This window comes from Molothrus ater, chromosome 1, assembly GCF_012460135.2.
Source record: "Molothrus ater isolate BHLD 08-10-18 breed brown headed cowbird chromosome 1, BPBGC_Mater_1.1, whole genome shotgun sequence".
Lineage (NCBI taxonomy): Eukaryota > Metazoa > Chordata > Aves > Passeriformes > Icteridae > Molothrus > Molothrus ater.
The window spans coordinates 32,541,122-32,567,283 of NC_050478.2; the positions used below are offsets into that span (position 1 = coordinate 32,541,122).

Here is a 26,162-nt window from a genome sequence, read left to right on the forward strand (position 1 = left end):
TCTAGAATCTGTTGTTTTATTCCCCAACTTTACTGAAACTAGATGATCTGTGAGTTATGCCTCTATAATTTCCTCCAGTCCCCTTCACTAATTATCAAAATCCTCCAGCATCCTAATGTTTACATCTTTAAGTTGACCCTTCCTGTCCACAAAAGGCACATGTATTCAGGTCAAAAGGAGGGGCCATTTCAGAGCCCACAACCCCTGCCTATCCTTTTGCCTTCTCTAACACCATTCTCCTCTCATCCACATTAAAATGGGTTCAATATAGCCTACATATCCCACCAATTAGGGCTATGAGTCAGCATGTTAGTTTCCAAAAGCTGATACATTCCTTCAGGATTCTCTCATTATGAACCAACAGATCATTTCCAATTCAAAAAATCAAAAGTAGTACAAGGAACATGTCCAGAAAAAAAATGGCTGATGCTCTGACCCCACTGCTTGTCTGTGCTCTATATTTTGAGCTGTATCCTCTTTATCCATCTCCACCCTGCTGTTTTAGGGGCGTGGAATGAAGGGAACTAACATTTGCACATAAAACCTCATCCCCTTTTCCAACATCCACTGTAAAATAATATTAATCTGCAATGACACATTTTGCCCATACTCCAGTTTATAAAGTGGCCACTTGTGATGTCAATATCTCTTCATTTTATCTTTAGTGACTGGATCTCCCCTAAACACATTCCAGCTTTTGGGGATGCATCCTAGATGCTATGGGGAAGAACTGGGGATTGGCATGTTCCCATCATTTAATTTAATAACATTCAAGTTATGCAATTCCTTTACCCTTAGGTCCAGACCTTCAGTAGTTACACAGCCCGTCGCCCTGACTGGTTACACTGATAAACATCCACCATTTGAAAGACTGGTGCACCTACCAATCCAAGAATTCTATTCCCCTTTTTGCACTTACTTGAGTCTCTCTGCAGCATTGCACCTTGAGACTGGAGAAGTGATGGAGTCCATGATCAGCTGGTCAGTACATGCTGCAGTCCTGTCTCATCCAATTCTCCATTGCCAGAGGAAGCAAGATGGTCTAGTCAAGGCTTTTGGCCATCCCACCTGGACACCCAGAACTCCCAAATATGGATTCCACTGGGTGCAAGACGCAGATTCGCACGCAGAGTAGAGTTCATAGAATATCCTGACTTGGAAGTGACCCACAAGGATCATCAAGTTCAACTCCTGGCCTTGCACAGGACCATCCCCAAGAGTCACACCATGTGCCTGAGCTCTGTCAGGTTGGTGCTGTGATGATTTCCCTGGGGAGCTTTCTCCAGCACCCAGCCAGCCTCTGGGTGAAGAACCTTTCTCTAATACCCAACCTAAACCTTCCCTGACACAACTTCAGGCCATTCCCTCAGGTCCTGTCACTGGTCAGTGGTGAGAAGAGATCAGTGCCTGCCCCTCTACTTCCTGAGAAGTTGTAGACTGGAACTCAGTCTCATCTTCTCCAGGCTGAACAAACCAAGTGCCCTCAGCTGGTCCTCATACAGTTTCCCCTCAAGGCCCTTCTTGATCTTCACTGCCCTCTTTTGGATGCTGTCTACCAGCTTCATATCCTTCTTATATTGAGGTGCTCAAAACTGCCCCCGGGATTTGAGATGAAGCCACCCCAGTACAGAGCCAAGCAGGACAATCCCTCCCTTGCCTGGCTGGTGATGCCATGCCTGATGCACAGAGATCTTTGTTACATGGCTGTGCACATGGATAGTGAATCCCTAAATGTAGCACAGCCTCTGTGTGCCAGCCAGCCACTTTTATACACTTCAAACAGCAACAGCTCAACATCTCAAGCTATGCTGTACCTACAGTGAGAGGACTAGAGAAAATGGCTTTAGCCTAAGACAGGGAGATTCAGGTTAGATATTAGAAAAAAGTTCTTCACTGTTAGGGTGGTCAGACATTGGAATAGGTTACCCAGGGAGGTGGTGGAGTCACTGTTGCAATACGTGGTATGATTTTCCTAAGAAAGGATGTTGTTTAATGCCTGATCTTTATATACTTTCAAACCTAATCAACAAGAAGGGAGATTTAATCCCTGAAACAGATAGCAGCTGGCAAGCTCTAAATGTGTTCATGTGTTAGAAAAACAAATTACTTGTAGGCAGAATTACCTTGTAGGGTTCAGGGCTGGACATACTTCAGTGATCTCAGCCCTGGGTGAGGTTAACAAAGCTTGGGAAGAAGGAGTTACCACTGATAATGGACACAAAGAATGCAGAATTTACATGCCACAAGAATATTTGTCAGAACCCTCAAGATAAGGAAGAAAAGCATAAAAAAAACTGTGCTGAAACCAGCTCTGACTCGGTAAAAGGTAATTCCAGCAGGGGGATCTGTGACCAGCAGCTTATGGACCACCAACCCAAGAAACCCACGGGCCCACAAGAAGAGAAAGACTGAGCATGCGGACTAATTGACATGAGAAATGAGAGAACAATTAACCAATAGAAGATAGAATACAAATTAGTAAGAGCTGTGTAACTTGTAGCCAATGAATGCTAGTTCATTTGCTAAAATGTATAAATAGAAAAAGTTTTGATAGTTGGTGTGCCTGATTTGTGGAGTACCATCTAGCACCCTGGCTTGTGCAACTGTGAAATAAAGAGTCTTTCAAATTCATAATTATTGGCTTCTCACTGGGTAATTAATCCAATTTTTGCAGACATCACCATCCCTAGGGGTGTTTAAGCGGTGCCTGGATCTGCGGGGTGATGTGGTTTAGTGGGTTGCAGTGGTAGGGATACGTTGGTGGTTGGACTGGGTGATCCTAAAGGTCTCTTCCGACCCTGCTGATTCTGTAGCCATGGGCTATACATCCCTTAGTCTCCCCGGAAAGATACAGCACAGAAGCGCTTTACCGCGCAGGCTGTGTGGAGCTTATGTGAGACAGGGGCAGTCACAGCCGAGGGGCGGCTATTTTACTGTGTCCGCGACTGCAGGTTTGCACAGCACAAATCAAATCCGCATTTGGTTTTATCAGCAGCTTGTTACTGCGCTATCCCTAGCTCCGACGGGATGCATGTGCCGGCCTATTCCCGCCTCTCGCCGGCCCTGCCCGGTGCCGAGCCCAGCCCGGCCCGGCCCGGCCCCACCCGCGGGCCCGCCCGGCGCCCGCCCAGCGCGTCAGAGCCGCGCGACGGCGGGGCGGCCATGGGCGTCTGCCAGTTCTTCCTGCGCGGCTACTGCCGCTTCGGGGAGCGCTGCTGGAACGAGCACCCCCGCGGCGCCGCCGGCCGCCCCGGGCCGCCCCCGGCCCACGGTACCCGCTCCGCGCCGCGACGGGGCGGGAGGGCGGGGGGACGCGGGGCTGCCCGCCCCGGGCGCCGCTCCGGAGCAGAGCGGGCCGGGCGGGTGTCGGCAGCAGCCTCGGGCTCGGCACTCGCCGAGCTGAGCTCTGACGGAGGGTCTGAGCACAGGTCCTGTGAGGAGCGGCCGAGGGTGCTGGGGGTGTTTAGCCTGGAGAAAAGGAGACTTGGGGGCGGCTTATCGCTTCCTACAAGCGCCTGACAGGAGGCTGTGGGCAGGGGGAGGTCGGTCTCTTCTCCCAGCCCACCAGGAGACACAGCCGTAAGCTGCACCAGGGAGGGTTGGTTGGGCAGTCACAGGAAGCGTGAGGAAACATTGGAATGGACTGCCCAGGGAGGTGGTGCAGTCACTGTCCCTGGAGGCGCTTAAGGAAAGACTGGATGTGGCACTTGTGCCATGGTCTAGTTGACACGGTGCTGTTTGGTCAGAGGTCTGTTTGGTCAAGGTGCTGTTTGGTCGAACTCGATAATTGATCTTGCGATTCTGTGACTGCGGGATGTGCCGCAAGGCAGTGGGAAAACGCCTTGGAAAAGTCTGTTCTCACGAGCAGCGAGCAAGTTTCCAGCAGCTGTGTGTTGTACCCAGTGAAGGCTGTTTCCATTCTCATCTGCTCTGGGTGTTTGGGAGCTTTGGGAAGGGAAAGGGCACTGTGGGATCTCAGCACATCGTTCCCGATGTCCAGAGATGCCAGGAGAACCCTTGGGGGGTCTCGGAAATCCTGGAATGTTGCCAAGAGTGTTTGGTGCCTTGATTTTGATCCATCCACAGAAGTAACAAGAGTTTGAGGACATGAGAATCACTTTAGAGTGAAGGGTGTAAAAGGGACACATTTAGAGGGTGAAATATAGACTTTAAGGTTTTTGGTACAGGGGGGTTATGGAGACAAGATGGAGGGATCAGGGTGTGTCTCGTCCTTCTTCTGTCTTCTTCTTGTCCTCCATCTCCTGTGGTGATGTTGGCACTTGGGGATTGGTTTATGGTGAAGGTGCACTTGCTAACATGGGTGAAAAGTATTGGAAAATAAAGGTAAATATCATTTACATAGATTTTAGTATAAAAAGACATGACCGCCCCGTGGGTGGTCAGAGTGCCCTTGGCTGCCTTGCAGATCAGACCTCTGTTGGGCAGACAGAAAATTTGGTAGATAAGAAACAATAAACAATCTGAAGATCGAAAAGCTGAAGAGTCCGGACTCGTCCTTTGAAACGCGTGCCACCCAAGAACCACTCTACCCGTGTCAGGGCAGAGACAGACAGCTGGACCCGACAGGGCACGACAGAGAGCTGAGGGCTGCAGTGATGGCATGGCAGGAACTCACTGCAGCCACTTGTCCTTATTCCTGCTGGAAGGAGGGTCAGGGTTTGCCTCTAACAACACAGGTGTGTCCAAGGTCTCAGAATGAAACTCAGGAGCTCCCTGTGCTGGAGCAGAGCCCCTGCTGGAGCTACAGAGGCATGAACCCCTAACATAAATTTATGGTGTGTTCAATTTAATCTTTTTCTGCTGGGGTAGTTACTTCATGAAACAACCTAAGCAAAACTGAGCCAGTGTCTTTCTGCAGTGCCATGTGTTGTTGGCACGGTGATGTAGTTGAAGGTGTCTCTGCTCATGGAACTCATGAGGAGATGGAACTAGATGACTTTTAAAGGAGCCTTCCAACCCAAACTGTTCTGTTTGAGAAGCAGGACTTGAGAACTACCCTGGGTAACTCACTAGTTAAGCTGACTTAATAATGAGGTTAACTTATTAGGAAAAAACTATGTTTTAATTTCAAACTTTTTTATTGTCACTGCAAGACTAGTTATACTTACAGTTTTTGCTGATGTTGATTCATATCTTAATGATTTAAAATGTCTGTTGTTTGCTTTTCTGTTTGTTTGTTTTAATTGGCAGGTACTAGAGGAGGAGGAGGAGGATGGGGTACCTCTAACCAGAGATACAGTAATGTTATCCAGCCATCTTCCTTCAAGTCTGATACGTGGGGTGGCAGCAGAGATCACGGAAGAGGATTCTTTGGCTCCTCTGACTTTGGATCGTCAGGAGGCAGCAGCAGAAATGCAGACTTTTCACAGAACAGGTTCTCTGCCTTAGCCAGCAGTCAGAGTGTTGCTGATGGCTCTAAAGATGAAGAGGAGAGACTTCTGTAAGTTACAGTCCTGTCTTACTGGAAGCATTTAGAATGAGCAGGTTGAAAGCTCACTGACTTCCTAGAGATAATGCAGAGGACAGGATCCTGAGGAGAAAGCTGGGACATGGGAAGAAACATAGAGAACATCACTTCATTTGGGTCTCTGGAATGATGCTGGCATGGGGAGGAAGTGATCCTTGTTTGGCACCTGGGCTGGGCAGACAGTCAACTGTGATATTAGTAATATGGTGTGGTATTTAAGTTGTAATCAGGAGGATAAGGAAGGAAACAGATTTCAGTGCTTGAAAATAAGAAATCAAAGCCCCTTTAAGCAAATGAATTATTTTACTTTGTTTTTTGTCACTTAAGACAACAAATCTTTCTGCCAACAGCAAAACTATTGGTTTCATAGAGGTGTATGTTACAGTCAGCTACAAGTGACGAGCAGCTGCAGGCAGGTACTGAGAAGCAGCAGTGTGATTTCCCAAAGAAGCAAGGCTTTGGAAACACTTTCCATTACTTTTTTGAAATTACGTTAAGAAAACACTTGGTTTTCATGGTAGCAGGTTTTTGACTCTAAATTTGGATTCAAACCAATTGTTTCAATTGGTTGTTACTGGCATTTTTTGTTTGACCATGCAATTTCAGCTTCATCTGTGATTTTGTTTTGTTAGTGAATGTGTAGTGAAAGACATGGAAATTTGGGAATCATCTGGACAATGGATACTTTCATGTTACTCACCAATGAAGAAAAGCCGAATGTCTCAGGTAGGTAATGTTTTCAGTGTTGTGTATTGCTGCTGTTGAGGATGTTTCTGTGACTTGCAACATTGTTGTACCTCTGAGCAACCATTTGCCAGGTGATGATTGGCCTTGTGATACAACAGAAAAGAATATTAGCGGATGGCAAATTCAGTTTGGACGTTCACACTTCTGACACTCTGTAATGAATCTTTTTTTTTGTCTCTGTCTATAGCTCTCTTAAGAGAGACAATGTATCAAGGTGCATGTCCTCATAACTGTAGAGGGCAATTGGAAGTATTTCTTGGAAGTTTTTGACTCTTCTGTCCTTGCAGGCTTTTCAGATGTCTCGCCAGAAGAGCTGCGTGTGGAGTATTATGACAGCAGAGCAAACAATATCATTGGGAATTATGTAAGTATTTATAAAATGTTGGCTGGTGTGGACACTCTTGGGACAGGACTTGTTACTGTTCTTCAGGTGGCAACTCTTGATTCATTTATCTCCAACTCTAGGAAATTGTCAGAATGCCAAAATACTCTTCAATTCCTGTGCATCAAAGCAAATGCAAAAACTGCTGTTAGACACTCCTTGAATGAATCTTTTCCCTGCTCCTGTGTGTTATTTGTAGAAGTTACTTGAATCCTGTTTCAGAAGTTTAATGCCTTATACACTATTAGGTAGTTTGATTGTTGTAGGTGGTTATTTGGTGCTTTAAATAGAACTTGACCTTGTTCTTTTACATACCTTTGTTGCAGGAAATTAATGATGAAAATAGCAGATACTTATTTTCTAGAAACAGATATGTATATACTCATTTGGAAGTAAGGCATATGTTTTTATATAAAACATCTCTCAGTGTGTATGTATCATGCCTCCCTTGTAGTCCTGTCAATACCAAGGAAGCTAACAGTTTATTGCTGTGCCAGGAAAGAAATTAGGCTGTTGGACAGCTGCAAGTACAAATTAATTCAAACTACATCACACTCTTTCCTCTTCTTGGTTCTGTGTTACAGAAGGAATTGCTCTTGTCACCATTCTTGCTTCATAGGTTTAGATTTACCAGAATCACATTTGTAGAGACAGGAGACACATAATTTTTAAAATTTCAATTAAAATAATAAACTAAAATAATAATAAATAACAAATAATAAACAATCTGCTCTCCATGGCTGTTTAAATAAATAAATAGTGATCTCATGTAAGCAGTAAATGCAAGTTTTCCTAACTCTCAGTGTATAGATGATAACTGTATGATACAGTTCTCTTAAAAAATGTTTAGGTACATCATGTCTTTTCTGTGTTTCTATTCTTAAACTGGGCCAAAATCTGAATTTTCCAGTTTGTTGTACAGGAGCAGATACCAAGCAACATGATCTTCCAGCATGTGACTAGACACAAAAGAATTATTGATGTTTGTGATGTAAGACTCTTTTGAAAAGTGAAGGAATTTGTCTACAAAAAGATTACTCACTCAATTTTTGCAGGCATTTGTGACACTAGGTGTTTTACTTGTTTAGGTTTTAGAGAACATTCAATTATGCCAGGCATCAAATTAGGTGTGTTGCTAAACTTAAGTATAAATGTAGGAAATACACATTTGGAATTCCCGAAAGGTTGTTTGAAAACTTTTTAGGTTTTTGCTTAGTACTAAATCACAGTTATCAAGACACAGACACCATTTATTGCTGCACTGTTTTGTGCAGTTATCTGATGGATCACACTCAGGAGGTTGATTTAAATTAGGGAAGGTAATTTCATCAAAAGTAACTATTTTAGGATGATACAATGGAACTGTTCTGAATAACAGTGGTTTGAAAGTGGGTATTTTTTTTCTGCAAATATGGAAGAAGCTAAGGTAAATCTTAGGACTTCAGTCTAGTGAGTGAGTGCATAAGTGGAAAGGCCAGATTGTAGAGTCTGTTCTCATATATATAAAACTTACATATCTTGTTTTGTGTCATTTCCCCCCCCCCAGCATCTAATTCAGAAAAAAAGTAGAACTTGGATTTGAAAAGTCCCAGAACTTGTCTGAATGTTACTCCTATGTAAAGTAAAAGGGTTGATTTAAGGACAATAGTAAGAGATTTTAAAGGAATTCTCTGTTAAAAACAAAGACATCAGCTCCTCACGTTGAAGTTTCAGGAAAGAAAATATTTTATTGGGTTACTGAAATTTCTCTTCTAATTCTAGATATCTTTTTTCCCTTCAGTTGCCAGAAGACTCTTTTGTTTTTAAGTCTTAAATAATAAAACCATGCTTTTATTTACCACTTTTCAGATAGATGCTGTTCAAAATTTAGCAATGCAATGGAAAAATCGGCTACTTCAGTTGAAAGGTTTAAATGCATCCACAAAAGCATCTTTGGTAAGTATTCACAAATGGCAACATGTCTCTCTGCCTGATGTCATTTTTAATGAAGTAATTTACACAGATGTTTATTATGGCTAAAAAGATTTCTGAGATGTGGCAATTGTGATGTGCAACCTGGCCTATTCTCTGGACTCCTGAAATCAGTGAATTCCAGGTGCTATTATAAACCCCTTCAGTTAACTGAGGAAAAACATGCATAGGGATGGTTCCATGGTAGCAAGGCAGCAGCTGGATCCCAGCTTTGGAATACTCTCATTGCAAGCCACATGAAAACAACCAGAGCTTAAGTTTGGCATCTGGCTCTGTACATGACCAGGAAGAGGCCAATCCCCACCACACTTTTTTTTCCCATGTGCTGATGTTGACTCTTCCAAGAGAGGATCAGCAGACTGGACCAGAATTCCCCTCCAGGACACCTTAGGATAAATGGAGCATTTGGCCAATGTCAGAATTGAGGGATAGGTGGGAGAGAAGCCTTTGGATACCATGTGAAGACAGAAGGACTCATTGGTCCTGGCAAGGTGACAAACACTTGTGAATGGAGATGGGTTTGCAGAAGCAAATGCCTGACTTCAAGCTCATAATCAGGGAGGCAGAGGAAGTGGCTCTCTCTGAGTGCAGGCTGCATGAAGTGCAGGGAAGGTTGAGTGATGTGGTCCCAGCCCTTGGTCTGTTCAGTGCTGAAGGTGGACAAGCAGGATTTGGGCTTTACCACAGGAGACAGTGACAGACACAGATGTGCTGAGGACAGGGAACAGAGTGAGTCAAAGCTGTGCCCTAAATACAGACCTGGAGCACAACCTGGAACTGTAGGAGGTGGGAATGAGAGCTCCCAGAGGGGATCAGGTCGTGGACTGACAGGCAAAAATTGATCAGTTGTTACAGATTTGCATTTCTGGAGGGTTTTACAGAGAAGAGCAGGTATGGCCTTAGAGCACTTAAAAACTGCAGTTGTGAGGAGTGATCACTGTCCAGCATGGTTGGAGTAGGGTTCAGTAGGACTGGGCAGCTCTGGTTTTGTTTCAACTAGCTACTGAGAGAGAGTTGCCTGTTTTGGAATCTAGTTTTCATGTATGTCTCTGGAATTTTTTCAGCTCTCTGCTTTCAAGGCCACAGGCACTCAAGCAGCACCTGCCTTTGGAATGGGAGGACAGCAAACCTCAGGCTTTGGGCTGTCAAGTAAGTTCCCATGCTAAGAGCCAAAACATTTACACATTTTTTGCCGTTTGCTGCATCATCTTTGAAGTACAACACTGGTTTAGTATCCCTGGGGTACCGATTCTAATATTTTTTGTCAATTCTCTACTTGCAGGCTTTCCTGTGAGCAGCAGTAGTAGTACCAGTGCCAGCAATTTCTCCTTTAAAGCCAGTTCCAGCCTCATCAGTTCAGCATCATCTGGGAGCAGCCCTGCTGCTGGGAGCTCTTCTGCTGCTGCAAATCCTCCTGCATTTGGGACAGCATCCTCTCCCAGCACACCCCAATCCGTCGGCTTTGGCAGCCCGGCCGCTCCATCCGCAGCCTCCTTCTCCTTTAAAGCAGCTGCCCCGGCTGGTGCCTTTGGGACTTCTGGCTTCTCAGGCTTTGGCAGTGCTTCTGCTGGGAGCTCTGCAGGCACCACTCCAGCAGCCTTTGGAGCCTTTGGTGCCACCGTAGCCCCTTCTGGCTCGCCCTCGAGCGGTGCTTTATTTGGGCAGAGCACCAGTACCTCTGCACATCCTGTCACCTCAGCGTCTGCTGCAGCCACCAACTCCAGCCCTGCCTCAGACAAGTTATTCACTCCCAAGAGCCAACTGTCAGCTGAAGAGTGGCAACAGTTTGAAGCAAAGGAGTTCACAATTGGAAAGATTCCTCTGAAGCCACCACCAGTAGAACTTTTAAATGCTTTCGACCTTATAAGTTTATTCAGAAGTAACATGTTTTGAAATGAAGTAAAATGCTACTTTTAACTTTTGTTTCATCTCTCAAGTCTCCTGCAGGAATAAAGTTACCAATATAAACATGTGGACTTTGTATTTTGTAGTTTTTTGGTTATTTTGGGACAGGCTTTTTACATCTGAGAAATGAACTGTTGAAAATAAAATGGAGTATTTCCTTCAATTTGTTGTCCTGTGAAATTCTGGGGAAACACTGTTTATAAAAATGTTGTGTCTAAAGAAACATTGCTTCAGTCAAGTATTCACAGCCTACTGTGAATGGAACCCTAGAAAGACACATGCAGTTACAGTTCTTGTTGTTGGACAGCCTTTTCTTACCCCTCTTCAAATTGTTTGTGCAGTGTTGGAGGGCTGTGTGTCAAGAGAGAGGGATGGCTCCTGTGTGGTCTGTGCCACACTACACTTTTCTGTCCCCTGGGAGCCAGTTCCTGTGCCAGTTGCCACAATTCAGCTTTTTTTAGTAGTTTCACCTGAGGTCACCAAGCCTGCAGGAATGTCATACACAGCCCTGAAAGCATTCATCCCGCAGAAGGAGCTTGTGGGTTCTTGTTTTGGTGCCTCTTAGCTGAGACTTAGCAAGCAATAGCAAAACTGCCTTTCTGTGAATGATGTCAGGTTCTCAAAATTTGATGGGTGCATATACTAACGTTACCTCTCCTGAAGTCATGATGTTAAGGGATCAGTTTTGTTGCCAAGACACTCTAAAGCAGGAGTCAGGAGTCTTCCAGAGGATAACCTAGACTCAGGAAAGAACATTTGCTCTTGAGCAGGCCTTCCCCTTAGTAGTCAATAATTGTCAGAGCTCATCTTTAAGAGGAAAGCAAAAGTTTACTTCAGGATACACGTAACTAAATCAGTGGTTTCTTAAACACTTGTAGATAATATTTCAGTTCTCAGTATGGACCTCGTGGTCCTACATAAAACTTCACCTGTGCTGTATGTCCCACCACAGGTCCATCAGAGACTGGCTTGCTGAAAGAGTGGGAATGAGTGGAACAGCACCTAGAATGGCAGGCTGGGGGCAGACCCCTGCAGCCTCCGTGGAGATCCAGGTTCCTCAGTGTGTGCTCAGTGCGGATGTAGCAGAAATTGCAGGCGTTGCATGTCTCAGCAGCCTATTGCTGCTCAACTGCTCTAGGAGCTTCCCAGGCTTCAAAGGGAGCATGTGCTGTTTTAAATGGAAGTATTTTGCTTTAAAAAAAAATAAAAATTGTAAGGCCATAAAAATCTGGATATTCTCCTGCACACACCCAAACAGTATTGGCTAGATGTTCTCAAGCATCCTTCTAACACATGGAGACCTAGAGGAAGAAGGGAATTTTTAAGTGTTAGGTCATATTGCCATTAATAAACAAAGATTAGGTGAGGTATTCCTAATTCTGACAACAAAAAATAAAAAAGTTTGATCAAACGTGGTTTTTAAAATCATCTCCTCACCCTTAAAATTTTGAAAAATTACTGTTACAGAGGTACTAGGATTTGGTGTTTTCACAAATGGGCTTCTGAAAAGATGGCAGGGAGCAGTTTGATACGACTTACCTGGCAAAAGGCAAGCTGCAGAAGTAGGGATAAGGATAGGACAGAAGAGAAGGGAATAATATTACTCTAGGGGGCTCACTAAACTGCAGAAAATAGGCAACCATTTATTAGACCAAAGAAATCTATCCCAATATTTGCTCTGTGTATATTTTTTTTTCTGTTTGTCCTTTTCTGCTTTTCGTATACTTCTTATCAAAGTTGGTTGCAAGCACAAAGGAGGCTAAATAATACCTTCTATTAGCTACAATTCTTTCACTTTTTAAACTCCTCCTTTTTCCAACTTTTTTTTTTGTTGTTTGTTTGTTTGTTTGGTATATGGCTGCTCCCCAGAAAGTGATAATATTGTGGTCTGACATATAAAAAATATATATAGGGTGGCAGCAAACTCACAGATGTCACTTACTGTATTTTGATTTAGAACAGGAACCATAAGGTGAGTGTCCAAGCAAAGATGTGTAATGATGTCCCCTGATTAGCTGAACATCTTGGTCTGTGAAATAGGCTGGAGCATTCAAGCTCCATGTGATATTTTCAAGTACTTCCCTTAATTTGAAATAACAGGATTTATGAGTCACTGAAATTCCTGCAGTGTGGTACAAACAACTAATTTGAAGAATGAAGTTTTGGTTTTCAAGATTTCCTGGATTAATCCCCAGCCAGCAGCACTTGACGCTGGCTGTATACAGGAGAAAAACTCTCTGCTGCCCCAGCTGAGGAAGCAACCCAGCACCTAACAAATGGAATTTTCTCTGCCCTTTTTCCTCACATACTAGCAGCATTGGCAGATCTCAAAATGTGATTTAGCATCTAAGAAGGAGAAGAAACCTGTGAAGCTCAGAAAGCATTACAAAAAATTAGTTCTTAAAAATGAAAGATCACAGTAGCCCCATGCTCTGTAGTTTCACAATGTGCAGCAGCAAGTGGCAGGGTAGCCTTACACTGAGTGAGGGAAGATGGACTGCAAATAATCAGCTGAGTGGATTTGAGCCTCAGAGAACAAGCTAGGGCACCCACAACAATAAATTAACAATGACCAGAAGGCTGAGGAAAGAAGAGTTTTCATAAATGTGCCTGGGGAGGGAAAGGAATATGAAAATCCTATTAATACGGGAACACCGAATTGAGATGGATAAGACTGAAACAGTGGAAATCTATTTAAAAAGTACTTGAAATGAGGAATGGTTGAAAATCAATAAGGATGTCATGCAGTAGCTGATGAAAACAAGTAAGAAAATATTTGTGAAATGTGAGCTTACTGCAGCATAGTGGGAGTGCAGATAATTTGCTGTACAGGTCAGTAAGGGAATCAGATAATGGACTTGCTACAGTTTTGCTAAGTGATATCACTCAGAAAAGTGGCAGAGCACCAGGGATTTGCTAGCAGACTGAGGAAAAAAAAACATACCTCAGTGAGCAAAGGTACTCCATTTGTTGACAGTTACAAATAATTTGAGGAGATTGCAAAGACAGATCAACTGGCTTTTAGTAAGGCATTTGATACAAGCATTTAGGAGGTTTCAGAGGCTGATTAGGGTTAGTGATTAATCAGAAACATCTATGAGTGAATGCTTTTGTTTCTAGTCCACCTCCCATGTCCTAATGTAGAAGATAGAGAGAGGTTTACCTGAGCAACAGTGGAGGGAAAAAACCACAAATTCTATTTAGACAATTTGTCTAAATTGATATCAATTTAAGTAGCTATCTAATTATATTTGATCCAATATAAGCCTAATGGAAGCTGAAGGAAAAGTCTGGACTACTAGTGTTCAGAGAGTGGGAGCAAACTGTAGAGTAGAAAGGTGCTGACAGTCAGTGAGATCTGAAGCCATGCTGGTTCAGATCAGGAAAATGTAGTTTGAGCTGTAGGAATCTCCTATAGCTACAGTAATGCTGTGCTTAGCTCTGAGCCTGCAACTGCCAGAGAGCTGCAAGATGAGTAGAAGGAGATTCAGGGTGCAAGCAAAGCCATTGAAAATGAGAATTTAGGAGGGAATTGAGAGCTGAATATTTACTGCTTGGTGAAAGCAGAGGCTGCAACATGCAATGACTGTCATTTTGAAAGGGTGCCCTCTCAGGAAGGAGGACTATTCTAGTAACAAGAATATTATGCTACTTTCACAGACTTGTCTTAGACAGGAAGTTTCCCACCTGGAAAAGTCCTGTTCTACACCTCTGTTAAGTTTTTGGTTGGCCAAGCCAACCAAAACATGAGAACCAAGTCCCTGCTTGTCAGGACTAACAGCACGTGTCCTCAGGGATGCAGCAGTCAGCACAAGTAGATTTGATCAGTTCCTTTGAACCAAACTACACCGATGCTTTCACAGAGAGTGACAGGGTTGCAACACTGAGCATTTGGGGCAGGGAGCTCTATGTGCCTGCCACCTGTCCTGGGAATGATTCAGGGTGCTGGCCATAAAGAGGGAACCTCTCTCCACTGAGTTGAAAGAGGCAGGTTAACTCTCTAACCCTGGGAGTGAATATGCCTCTTGGTCTTGAAACTCTCACTTGCCTTGAAACTCTCACTTGCCTTGAAACTCTCACTTGCAATTGCCTGATTCTCCTGTTAAGAATAGCTAAGTAAAAAACCACAGTTGTTCTTAGCAGCTCAGCCTTAGGCAATATGCTTATTTAATCTCCAGCACCCTAGCAAATTTTCAGTATCACGCAACAGGATCCTTGGTGGGACTTACTCCCTTGCGAAAAAAACAAAGCCAGATCCTAAAATGGAGGGAAGAAGAGCAAGAAGAGCAAGATTTAAATGTCAGTAGGCTGATGCACATTTTTGTTCAGGTATATGGATTGCTTTGTCTTTCCTCTACAGCCAGTAGGAGTTGTTCTTACCATGTACATGAGGGACATAAGAAACAAGTTCTATGCCTTTTCCCTTCCAGCAAGCAGCTCTGTTACGTTCCTAATTGCATGGCAGTCATCAGAAATGCAATCTGGTGGTTTTAAAGTACCTGCAGCAATTATATCCTGTTCCACCTGAATTTCTATTTTGTTGTGGCAGTGAGTTCTTAGCAAATTAAATGTATTCTGGGCAACATCAAGGAAGAACATTCTGTTCTTCAATGGAGCCTTATCTTTGCAAGTCACATGAAATATACCCATTGCATATGCCCTACAAACTAACTAGATTAGATCTAATTATACCAAATAAACCAACCCTCCTGTGTGAATCAAACAAGCAACATTTGCATGTGTGCATGTAAAACCATGTCACTTCACATTTAAGAGGAGACTGAGGTACAGTTTTGATCTCTGAGAGCTTTTCCATCAGAGAAAAGGCTACCCAGTGCTGTGATGGTTTTCTGACGAGCATCTGTGCCTCTCTGGCTTTTGATGCTCTTCAGTATTAAAGCACTCTTTATAGGCACATTAAATTTTGTTATTACAGTTTACTCGTGCAACTGTGGCTTCTCTTGAAGTATCTGCAATGATTAAATGGAACTAAAAGAATATAAAACTGAAATAGAAGTGTATAACCATGGGTTGCATTAAAAAAAAAAACAACCCAAAAATAAAAGGCTGTTATCACTTACTGTTCCTGTATGATAAATAGACAATAGATGAGGTGGAGAAGAACCTTCTGTATTCAGGATACATGAACTCTTTGGGGCAGAAGAGAGCCTTCAGCATTCTCCCATAGCCTTGTTCAGGAGCTCCCATGGGCTGGGGGCCAACAGGCCCTTGCAAAGTGAAACACTGCTTGAACTTCACCCCAGGAACTTGGCAGAGCCTAAAAGAGAGCCCCAGCCTGCAGGCAGACCTGCTTGACTTGATAAGGCCTTTTCAAATTTTACTGCAGATCCTTCTGCCTGGAGTCTGCTTCAGACATCTCTGTCTCTGTCTAACCTACCTGACTTGCTGGAGACTGATTTCTTTACTCCCTGCCCCATGTGCCTCCCAATCCTCCAAGCTCTTGCCCACAAGGTCCCCTGTATTTGCACACCTGGAGTAGTGACTTCCTCAGCCTCGCTGTGCAGGTTCTGCAGAGGGAAATGGCCACCAGGAACCCTCCTCTGCACAAGTCTCTGCCTGTACCTGAGCCTGTGGGGGAACTCCCATGATATTGGGGCAGGGTGCTCATGACTTGGGACACCTCCAAGCCAGCCCAAGCAGCCAGGCAGGGCTGGACAGCACCCTGGGTGCTGATACAGCTCCAGCATGACCTGCCTTTCCAGCTGGTGCTGTTTCAAGCTTCTGTCCCATCAGTGCCCTTTGCTCACATATTCAAACTCCCTATCACACGGCATTTCCAGCAAAATGAGTCCCACTTAACCTCTGATCATGCTCTATAACCACTGGTGAACTCCTCCTGCCTGTTCTTCCCTGACAGCTGTCTCTGCCTGCTCCTCTCAGGAGTAGTACATGTAGAAACTCAAGGGTGCTAAAACTCCCCCCTGACCCTGACAGAACAGTGCTTCTGCTTCTCCAGGGACTCGTCTGAAACACATCTAAAGGTTTCTTTCCTCCCAGAGAACACTGTTATAGTGATGTACCTTCCTTCTGGCTTGTCCTCTAGTCCCCCACCCCTTCAGTGCCCTGGGGACAGAAGGGGCATCACATCTTGTCATCCATCAGGTGTGCAACCCAGGAAAGGAGGAGACACCTCTGGGCTCCACACAGGAATGACTGTAGTCTGTCTGCAAACAGCTGCTTGTTTGTGTCTGACAACAATCAAATTAACTTTCTCCTATTTTTCCCTTTGGAGCATTGCTGTACAGATGAGGAAAAGACAGGACACAAAATAGGGCACACAAAAAAGGGCACAAAATACTCAGGCAAGTTTGCTGAAATTTATTATATGGGTAAAAAACCCAGACACCCTAACTTTGGGTTATATGGCTGAAACACAAGCCCATCCTCCTTTTCACAGCAAAGCTTCAGAGCAGCACCTATCAAAGAGCACACATGATAAAGCAACACAAGCAATCTAAGTCAATTCTTGCAGAAGGAAATACATATGGCTGCCAGTAATAGGTCCATACTGAAGTAACCAAGGTATGTTGGACACCTGATGACATATAAGGCTGTCCTGTCTGTTGAAAAAACCAAGGATCTCTCTCTGACCTTTTCTTATGTATTTATCTACCTTGTTTTGGAAAAACATTGGATAACATTAAAGATACTAGCAGAGCGTCTCAATATTACAGACAGCATTGAAGAACAAACAAATAAATGCACAAAAAACTCCGTGATCACAGCTGAAATAAACTGGTTCTGGCAGCAAACTTCTACTTAAGTGGTCACTGGACAGATTCCATCCTTACAATGATCTATTTTGAGAAGGTTTATTCTTCCAACAATAACAGAAACAGTCACGAACAGAGGGAGTCCTATAAAGTAACTAAAGGGTACATGAGAACAATATGTGATTTTTTTGTTGTTGTTGTTTTAAAAAAACTGTTAGAGTGTGTGTGATTGAAATTTATGGCTGTGCATCCAAAATAATTTACTTAGAAGTCTGTATCTATTGCAGTACTTGGTGTAGAGGAAGAGGAAATAAATTGCATTTTCCAGCATTCCTACCTCTGATGCTGGGCCTGTGATGATTCACACAGCCCTGGAGGTCAGCCAGGGGACTCAGAAGCCACAAAGCCCCAGTGCACACTGTGCATCTCCTGTGCTCTGCTCAGCTCTCACAGGCCCTCAGTGTGGACTCATCCTTAGAGAAGATGCCCCAGGGTTGTGGTGCTGGCTGTTATCCATCTGAAAAACTCACCATGAATGAAGGACTCCCAAATACCAGTTTTAGTCTCTGACATAGAGCACAGGAGCCAGGAAACTGCTGAGGTCCAATCCATTATGCTTTCTGATTTATATCCAAATTACTCAATTTTAGCAGGTTTCCTAAAAAATTACATAGTTTTGATCATACCATCTGATCCTTTGTCTGTGGTTCCCTCTGCACCAGTCTTTTTTTTAACCCCACAGCAAATTTTCAGGAAATTAATTTTCAAAGATGAGCATATTCTCATAGCTATAGTAAGAATTGGCAAGGAAGGAAAAGCAGGCTAAACTCAGCTGCTATGAATGCTGTTAGCAACTGGCTGGCTGATCAGCACACATGGAAATCTGGTATCTAGAGTAGTTCACCAGACTTTTGCCTCATTGAGGTATTAAAGAGGACAAAGGGCACCAAACTATAGGAAACTAGGTTTCCTACACACATTCTGTGGCTCAAAACCGTCTTGTTTCAAGTATCAAAGCAAGATTCTTCCATGTTGAAACATGAAGTTAACCGAGGAACAAGGTGCTATGTAAGTTCAGATGTAAAAGAACCAAAGCTCATGACTATACCGTGGGAAATGCCAATTTACTGCCAGTTTCACACTTAATGGAAATCAATGAAATTATCCATGATCCAAGAGCTTTGCAGATGGACCTCGAGTGTCCTCTCTCAGGATTCCTAGGATCCTGCCCTTGTAGAACTTTCCAGCCTCCCAGAACTTAGGAGAAAAACAGGATCATTGCAGAAGAGCTTCTATGATGGAACAGAAACCATGAATGATCTTTCACTTAAATGAAACTGGAAATAACAATCTGATTAAAATAAAACAATTATTATTGCATTTTTTGCCTTCTGATCAGTTTCTAGAAATAATTGTACACTAACCCATTAGGGTATCACTAACCTTTTATCCTGTCATATGACACAATATATTAATTTTCTTGCTCTTTCATTTGGCAGAGAATGGCATTTCTGCCAAAGCATATGAAATTTTTCAAGACATTTCACATATCCTGATTATTTTGAAGAAACATCTGGCTCAGTTCAGCTGAGGAAATTTGCATATTCATTCATCTTCTAATCTTAAATGTAACTTACACCAAAAGACTTAAGGTACAGGAGAGTGCAATTGAAACTGAACAAGTCCAGAAAATAAGAGATGTTTTTCCCTCACACACAGCAGGCTGAAGAAGCCCCAAGAGCCAATGACTGCCTCTGTTCAAACTGGAGAGACTTGTCCATGCATCAGTGTATGGAGCCTCCTTTATTCCACAGGGCAACCACGGCCCCCTGAAAAGGATCCAAAACACTCAAGGCAACCCAAGTGTGAGTAAGAATATTTAAACTCACCAGTAAACTGAAGCTTGGGCAGACTCCAGAGCATGGCTCAGATGGGCTTTTCATAGGAAACACCACTGAACAGTAGTCACAAGTCCTCTAGCATGATGCAGCTTCTGCCTGTTTATATTCCATCCTCTCCAGATAGGGATTTAGTTATCGTACAAGGCTTGATAGAACTTTTGAAATAGTCAGGCAAGACTTCACCCATTCAAGTGTAAGAGAAAGAAAAGAGCACAAAACCAGCAAATCAAGCCTTCATCCTTCTTGTATCACTTCTGGAATACCTTCACTGCCAGGGGACAGAACCTGCTTCCTGCCTGCTTCAGCTGTGGCCCATTATAGCCTGAGAGGGTAAAAGAAAGGAAGCAGGTGTTGAGAAGTCCCTTACAATGATAATGATGAAAGGATGACCCAAGGAAGTTTGCTTGGGTCCCCAGCAGAGAGGGGATTTCATCTCTAAGCACCTTCTTCTCTGTGTCCTGGCTCACCAAAGCATTGCCCTAACCATCCAAAAAAGGTGCAACTACACTGCCTGTTCTCATTCTGTGCTGCCACTCTCTCCCTGCCCCAGGTGCTGTTATTGGACAAACTGGAACCCACCAAAGAGTCCCTGCTGACCCTGTGGCTACCAGAAGAGCTTGGGTTGATACAGGAGCACCCTTTGCTCACAATTAATGAATCATGCAGATAATAGGAAAGTACTGGGTTGGCTTGCATTTGTCCAGGACACCACAGCTGGCGCGGTGGAAGACTGGCTGAGCCAAGGTGGTACTGCAGAACCACGGGAGCACATGAAAATGCTCCTGCAGTTCTGCTGCTTGCCTGCCTGGATGGTCATTACATGGTCATGAAATGCTTAGCACAAAGCAGGGATAGCCGATTATGCCTGCTAAATACTGCTGTGGTTCCAGCACTAAGTGGCTCTATTAGCAAGTTCGTTTTGCCAGTTCTTAATTGCAGTGAAACTTGGGAAGATAAAAACATCAAAGGAATCCTTTTAGCTAACCAGATAAGTCTTGTCTTTATTCCTATGACCTTTTAAAATTTCTCACCCTATTCAATTTGAAAACCTGCTGTAGGCTGTTAGAATTTAAATAAATATACACTTATTTGGAGACTTTAAAGGTAAATGAAAAGTTACATATACTGGACAAAATTGCTTCTTTTTAATGGTTTGCAGGTACATAAGAAATAGAATTAAATAGCCTTCTGGTTGCCCAAATTGTCCATTATAATCCCCCTGGCCAGTAATTTTCTTAACTGAATTGTAAAGCTCTCATAAAGATTGTGTTGTATCTTGAAGATGAATCTGCCTGCTCTCAGCCCTATCTCTACAAATTATTATTAGCAAAAAAACTGTGTCCATCAACTTTCTCTACACAAACTTCTGCAAAAGCATTAAAGGACTGACTTAAACACCAAAGGAGCTGGGATTCAGAAAGGAGCTTAACCAAAGGGGACTGAAAGGCTCTAAACTGAGGCCTAGCAAAAGAACCCATCCAATAAGAATCCAATGACTAAGGATGGAGTGTCTTTTAAATTCCCTGCTTAGTTTTAGTCTATATTTGCTCTTATTTAAATAATGAATAGTTCTCATTTATGTTCTAACCAGAATTAGCTCCTAAGAGCCAAAGCCTTTCTTATCAGGGGTACTTGTTTTAACTGAAGTCATCTCAAAGCTCTGGATGACTTGGTGGTCCCCAGCCAACAGGAAATCACCTTTCCTCTTTTGTAAATAACTGAAACTTTTTTTTTTCAATTTAAAAATAGTATCCATTACAAATAGATTTTGTGAGAGAGTTCTGCATAATTGAAAACACATGCAAAGCATTCAAATACCACAGGAATGAAAACTATAAATATGTTGTAGATCAATACAAGACAGAGTTTGCACATCCCTCTGCTTTCAGTGCAGAGCTGTGATGAAGTGCTAGCTCTGTAATGTGAACAAAAATTTCAGGGAGATTGCCTTTTCTGGAGATTTGGACTTCTAACTGTATGAACAGACTATGTTGAAGCTCTCCAACAAATGTCACCTGAAGTCCAAAGCATGTCACTATGGAACAGCTTAAATGTCCTCCCTGTGCCTTTCAGCACAATCAAATAATGTCCTTAAGCCCTACTACATTTGACTTCAAAAATTTCATAAGGCTCCTTAACTTTTATTTAAAGTTGCTGTAGCTCTAAAAGTCTTGAAGACCTGGCACAAAATCCCTAATTAAATATTTTGTGATGTTCATACAGTTTTCTACACAATTTAGTTAGCCAGAAACATTTTAGCTGCTTAAACAAAGGAGGAGGTGTCAGTGTGAGATCAACCCCAGGCAGAGATTGTATTAGCTCCTGGGAAGACCATGCTGGCTTATCCAGAGGGAAGGGGGGCTGGTTCATGATGCTTTGCTGGGCTGCTACACATAATGCCACTTTCAGTCACTTTCTTTCAGAATCTTCCCATTTCATATGAACTGAAGAAATAAATCCAAGTTGCCTTCAAATGTGTTCAATCACTGCAAGCACATGTCCTTAACAGAGCATCAGGGGTGCTGGGGGAATGTAGGGGGTCAGAAATACACTGCCAGTCCTCAGCACAGTGGGCAGAGCCTTGAGGGTGCTTATTGCTAAGTACAGATACAGCTGCATGGTGCTTTGCATATTGTTAGACTTGCAGAGCTCGTTTTGTTTAAAGTGTTACTAACCCTCCCTTCACCTGATTTCCCTCCCTCACTTGTAGAATTATTAATACATTTTTTACTCAAAGACTAAAGTTGTAAAGGAGTCTCCTTCTTCATATTCATGCATCTTTTTCACAGCTGCAGAAGATGTTTGGAACACTCCACTTCATTGTGCTTTCCCTCTCAGTTTGCCGCTGAGATGAAGAAGATGATGAAGAACTCTTGTCTTGCAGATACTGCAAAGCAGCCTCAGACAGAATTGTTGTTTTTAACATTTTTTCTGAAAGTTCTCTCTCCCTTCTGTCCTCAGTCACAGAGGGCAGAATATATTCTGGAACTGGCCCTGAGAATTTATTCTGAAGCTTTCCACCACACTTCAGACAGGGAGATTTTCATTATAACTCACTTCTGTGCTAAGTGTGAAGAACAAGCAAAAAATTAAAGCAAACAAACTGATCTCACTGTTCTGATAGTTCATCTGCAGTTTGACAAGAAAAATTTGAGATGTCTTGTCAGTTAAAGACATCTACCAGAACCCAGAGCTGGATTTCTCCTGAGGAATTGGTGAAAACCACACCCATGCAAAACACTGAGCCCATGTGGCTGCTGCTGCCAGTGCTCCAGCCTGGGGCTGTGGTGCCTCAGCAATGCTCTCTGCACAGAACCACACATTCAGCTGGAAAAGACCTTTAAGATCCCAGTGTTAACCCAATGTTAACCCAGCACTGCCAAGGCCACTTCTCACCCCACTGCCAAGTGACAACACCACCACAGCAATGACATCCAATGGCAATGTCAATGTGGGGTTCATTTCCTCATTTTCACTCATCAGTGACCTTCAGCTGAGCTTTTCTACTTGGAAGATTATGCCTAAAAATATAAACATTTGTATGCTCAAAGTAAAAGTATAGGGTCACAGAAGAGGAAGGGAATATAAATGTGTATCTGGGTGAAATCCAGTAATTTGGCTGGCCAAAACAGGTAAACAGCTTCATCATTTGCTCCTGGTTTCAGACTTTTGCATTTCATCCTAGACAAATAAACAGCCTGAAAAAGTAAAGAAGCTCCAACTTCCCATTATTGTCTAAAAAAACCAAATATAGCCATTTGGGTTATATATTAAATTTCTTTACTTTTGTCAACGTCTCAACTAAATTTCTTGATTTCTTCTTGATTTGAATAAAATTCAAACACAAGGAAAGGTATTAGTAATTAATTAGTCTTCTCTCAGCACTCATCTGATGTAGTTTTTATTTGTTACCAGAACATCCACAAGAGTTGAACTGATAAAAAAATTGCTCAGTGAAGAATTTTTTATAACTTGAATTTCCTTGGCCTCTAGGTCTTAGCAAAGCCTAATTTTTCTTGTTTTTATTTCTCATTCTACAACACACCATTCGATTACTAGTTTTTCTTGCCAAAAGTTCTTTTGCATTATGTAATAATAGAAGTGGGTACCCTGAAATGTAGCAGAACAAACAATTTGTAACTAAGAGATCAAATAATATCTATTTTCATTTAATAATTTTGTTATTAATTCATAAAACCTTATGTTTTGCTTTCATCTAAATACCACTCACTATAACAGCAGCATGAAAGTCAATATATACAAACTGAATAGTCTATATATATTGAATATATATAGTTAATATATACAGGTTTGCATGTACAACCCCATTTTCCTCCTCTTCACTTATGCTTCTCTTTTCTTTACTTTCTTTTCTTCGGGTCTATTCCATTTTTTAGACTTTGATTTCAGACACAGCACAGGACTAAATTCAGACTATGCATATTGGATATAATAACCTTTACTGAGAGGAATGGCAACGACCACACATTGGATCTGAATTTTTTAAATAACTTTTTTCACCTTTTTAAAATTATTTTAATAACTTTTTTCACCTTCTGTCCATGAGCAGCAGAACTGAACCATTTGCAGTGTGAACTATTTGCAGTGAAGCCTCTTGTGCTGGGCACCAAAAGCTTTCCCTTCCTCCCAGAGCACTACATGCAGCAATGCTCTGAGCAACCAGCTGCAATTAAGCAGCGTGGCTGAGGAAAGATTTGTGGAGCTATTTTGTTCTTTTTGGGGAGACAGCTTAAATTATAGATCTAAGAAGCAGATTTTTCTATTACAGGACACACACACATTTTCTGTAATGATTTTAATCATGCTATACAGTGTTTCCCATGCTGGGCTCATAGCTCTGGTGACCAGTGCAGTCTACATGCTAGACAGATTTTACCCTCACTATTTCACTTAAGCCAGGGATTGCAAGTAGGCTGCTGTATTAAATCAATTTTTTGGTTCTCACAGGGGAACACAGTAAAGCAATGTTAGATTTTCCAGTATTGGCAAAGAAAGCTGAAATAAAATAACCATATTACAATGCAGATTTAAAACAGAACCAGTGCAAATTTACTGCTCCTATTGCAGAGAATACGAGTAAAGGACATGGGTGTTCATTTAAGATGAACTCAGAAGACTAACTCCTACACATTTAATATATATCCCTGCCCACATGTGATCAGAACTTTTAAAGGTTATTATGTAATGCATTTGGGAGCAGGGCATTAAAAATACACCTTTGTCCCAGTGAAGCAGCAGTTCCTGCTGACATTTCTGCAAGCAGGAGCCCCTCCAGCTGTGGGGCAGGGTGGTAACCCCTGATTTGGGGCTGCAGGAGCCTGAGTGTCCTCCCTGCCCTGCCAGCAGAACATCAGGGCCTTGACCCTGCCACCTGTTACTCTGCAGCAGCTGAAGATGAGTGGAGGTGGTGATGGAGGAGTGGCAAGGGGCAAATAATGGCACAGCTCCTCCTGTGCTCCCTGGTTAACCCATGGCCTGGCAAGCTGTGGCCACGCTGTGCAAATGGCAGCAGGCAGACTTGGGAAACCCAACCCAAACCAAAGCCTGCATGAGCTCTTTCCTTCTATTTCCCCCCAGACCCCCAATGGGTCCTCCTCAGTGCTGTCAGCTACAGAAGGTGGATCCAGGTGGATTTAAGTTCTAAGGTGACGGCAACTCCTCACTGGGAGTACAACAGCTCCACTTGCTCAGTTTGCCTTCCTTTTATGCCATAAATATCAGTGGGGCATTTAGATATAGGCTGGTTGCTTTGTAATATATTTTTTTTCTCCTCTCTCCATTGCCTGTATATTCACTGCTTGCTCTAGCCTCCAAGGAAGAGGTTACTCTCTGAATTACTGCTATGAGTCAGTGGGAATACAGTCCAAAAAATGCAGCATTTTGCCCATTTTTCTGATGTTAACACATTAAAGAGTATGTTACACTAAAGTTCAGCTGCCAGCATTCTCATTACTTCTGACTTCTATTTCAGGGAAGTGCTGAGGTTATTTCTTAAGCAGTCCAGGCAATTTCACTGGGCCATAAAACAACTGAGCTTCTGTGGTGAACTCTTATCCCTCACCCATAATATATGAAACAGCATATACAGGGAGCAAGGTGCAACTGAGTATGTTCAGTTTACTTTATTTCTTAGAAAAGCTTTAAAGGAGCTTTTGCTGTGAGACTACTTCTCCTTCAGTGTCCTCCCACCAAGGAGTCTACAGAGTGGATGTTCTTGTTAAGTATATTCTCTTCGACAGGTCACTTTTTGGCTGGGGTTTGCTGATTTGATTGTTTCTGGATAACTTTTTTTTAAGAAATTTTTATCTTCTTCCTAGCCAAAGTATCAATTAATGTTTTTAGAGAAAACAGAACTTTTCAGCAAAAATTTGCTCTTTTGAGCTGAATGATACAAAATCAATCTTTTAACACCCCTCTGTGCAACAGGGAAGCCTGAATCAATTTCATTTAAATATGATGAAAAAATATGGGTCTTGTGCAGCCATGATCATGTGCTTTCACTGCAATTATCCACTCTCCTGATTGGAAGAGGTCTGTGCCTCCATGAACCATGGTGACTATAAAATACATCATTAACAATTCATTAAATCAATATGAGAAAAGTAGCAGAGTAAAACCAATGTCCAGATTGTAAATTAACTCTGGCAGCTGCAAAACTGGAAGTGGGTCAGCTGAAGTGCCCGTACAACAGGCCAGAAGCTTACAGAGACTTTGGAAGACCATGGGCTAGCACAGCAGAGCCCTGGCACTGCCAGGATAGCTGCACCTCCACCTTGCACTGTCATCATAGGGAAAAAAAGCCCCACAACAAACCTATCCAGAGGTAATAAATAAACTTACTTCCTTTACATACCTTTAAAAAAGGTGTGTGCTGCAAGTATGGTCAGTATCTGTTACTGTGCTTTGTCTTCAACTGCTGGTCACCTGCAGCCCTGCCATGGGCAGGGAAGACAAGTCCACCTGTGAGGATGAATGGGCCAGGGCGCTCTGTGGGTCTGTGTCTCGAAGCTGAG

General features: G+C 42.8%; 1 protein-coding gene across 1 annotated transcript; it reads left to right on the plus strand.

The window, feature by feature from the left end:
• Window positions 1–3,162: 3,162 nt before the first annotated feature.
• Window positions 3,163–10,654, plus strand: LOC118701835 (nucleoporin NUP42-like). Its single transcript, XM_036406764.2, is given in 8 exon segments — window positions 3,163–3,271; window positions 5,212–5,461; window positions 6,121–6,188; window positions 6,191–6,214; window positions 6,523–6,599; window positions 8,466–8,552; window positions 9,653–9,737; window positions 9,871–10,654. Coding segments are annotated over 8 exon segments (1,311 nt in total). The 3' UTR covers window positions 10,482–10,654.
• The last annotated feature ends 15,508 nt before the right edge of the window (window positions 10,655–26,162 follow it).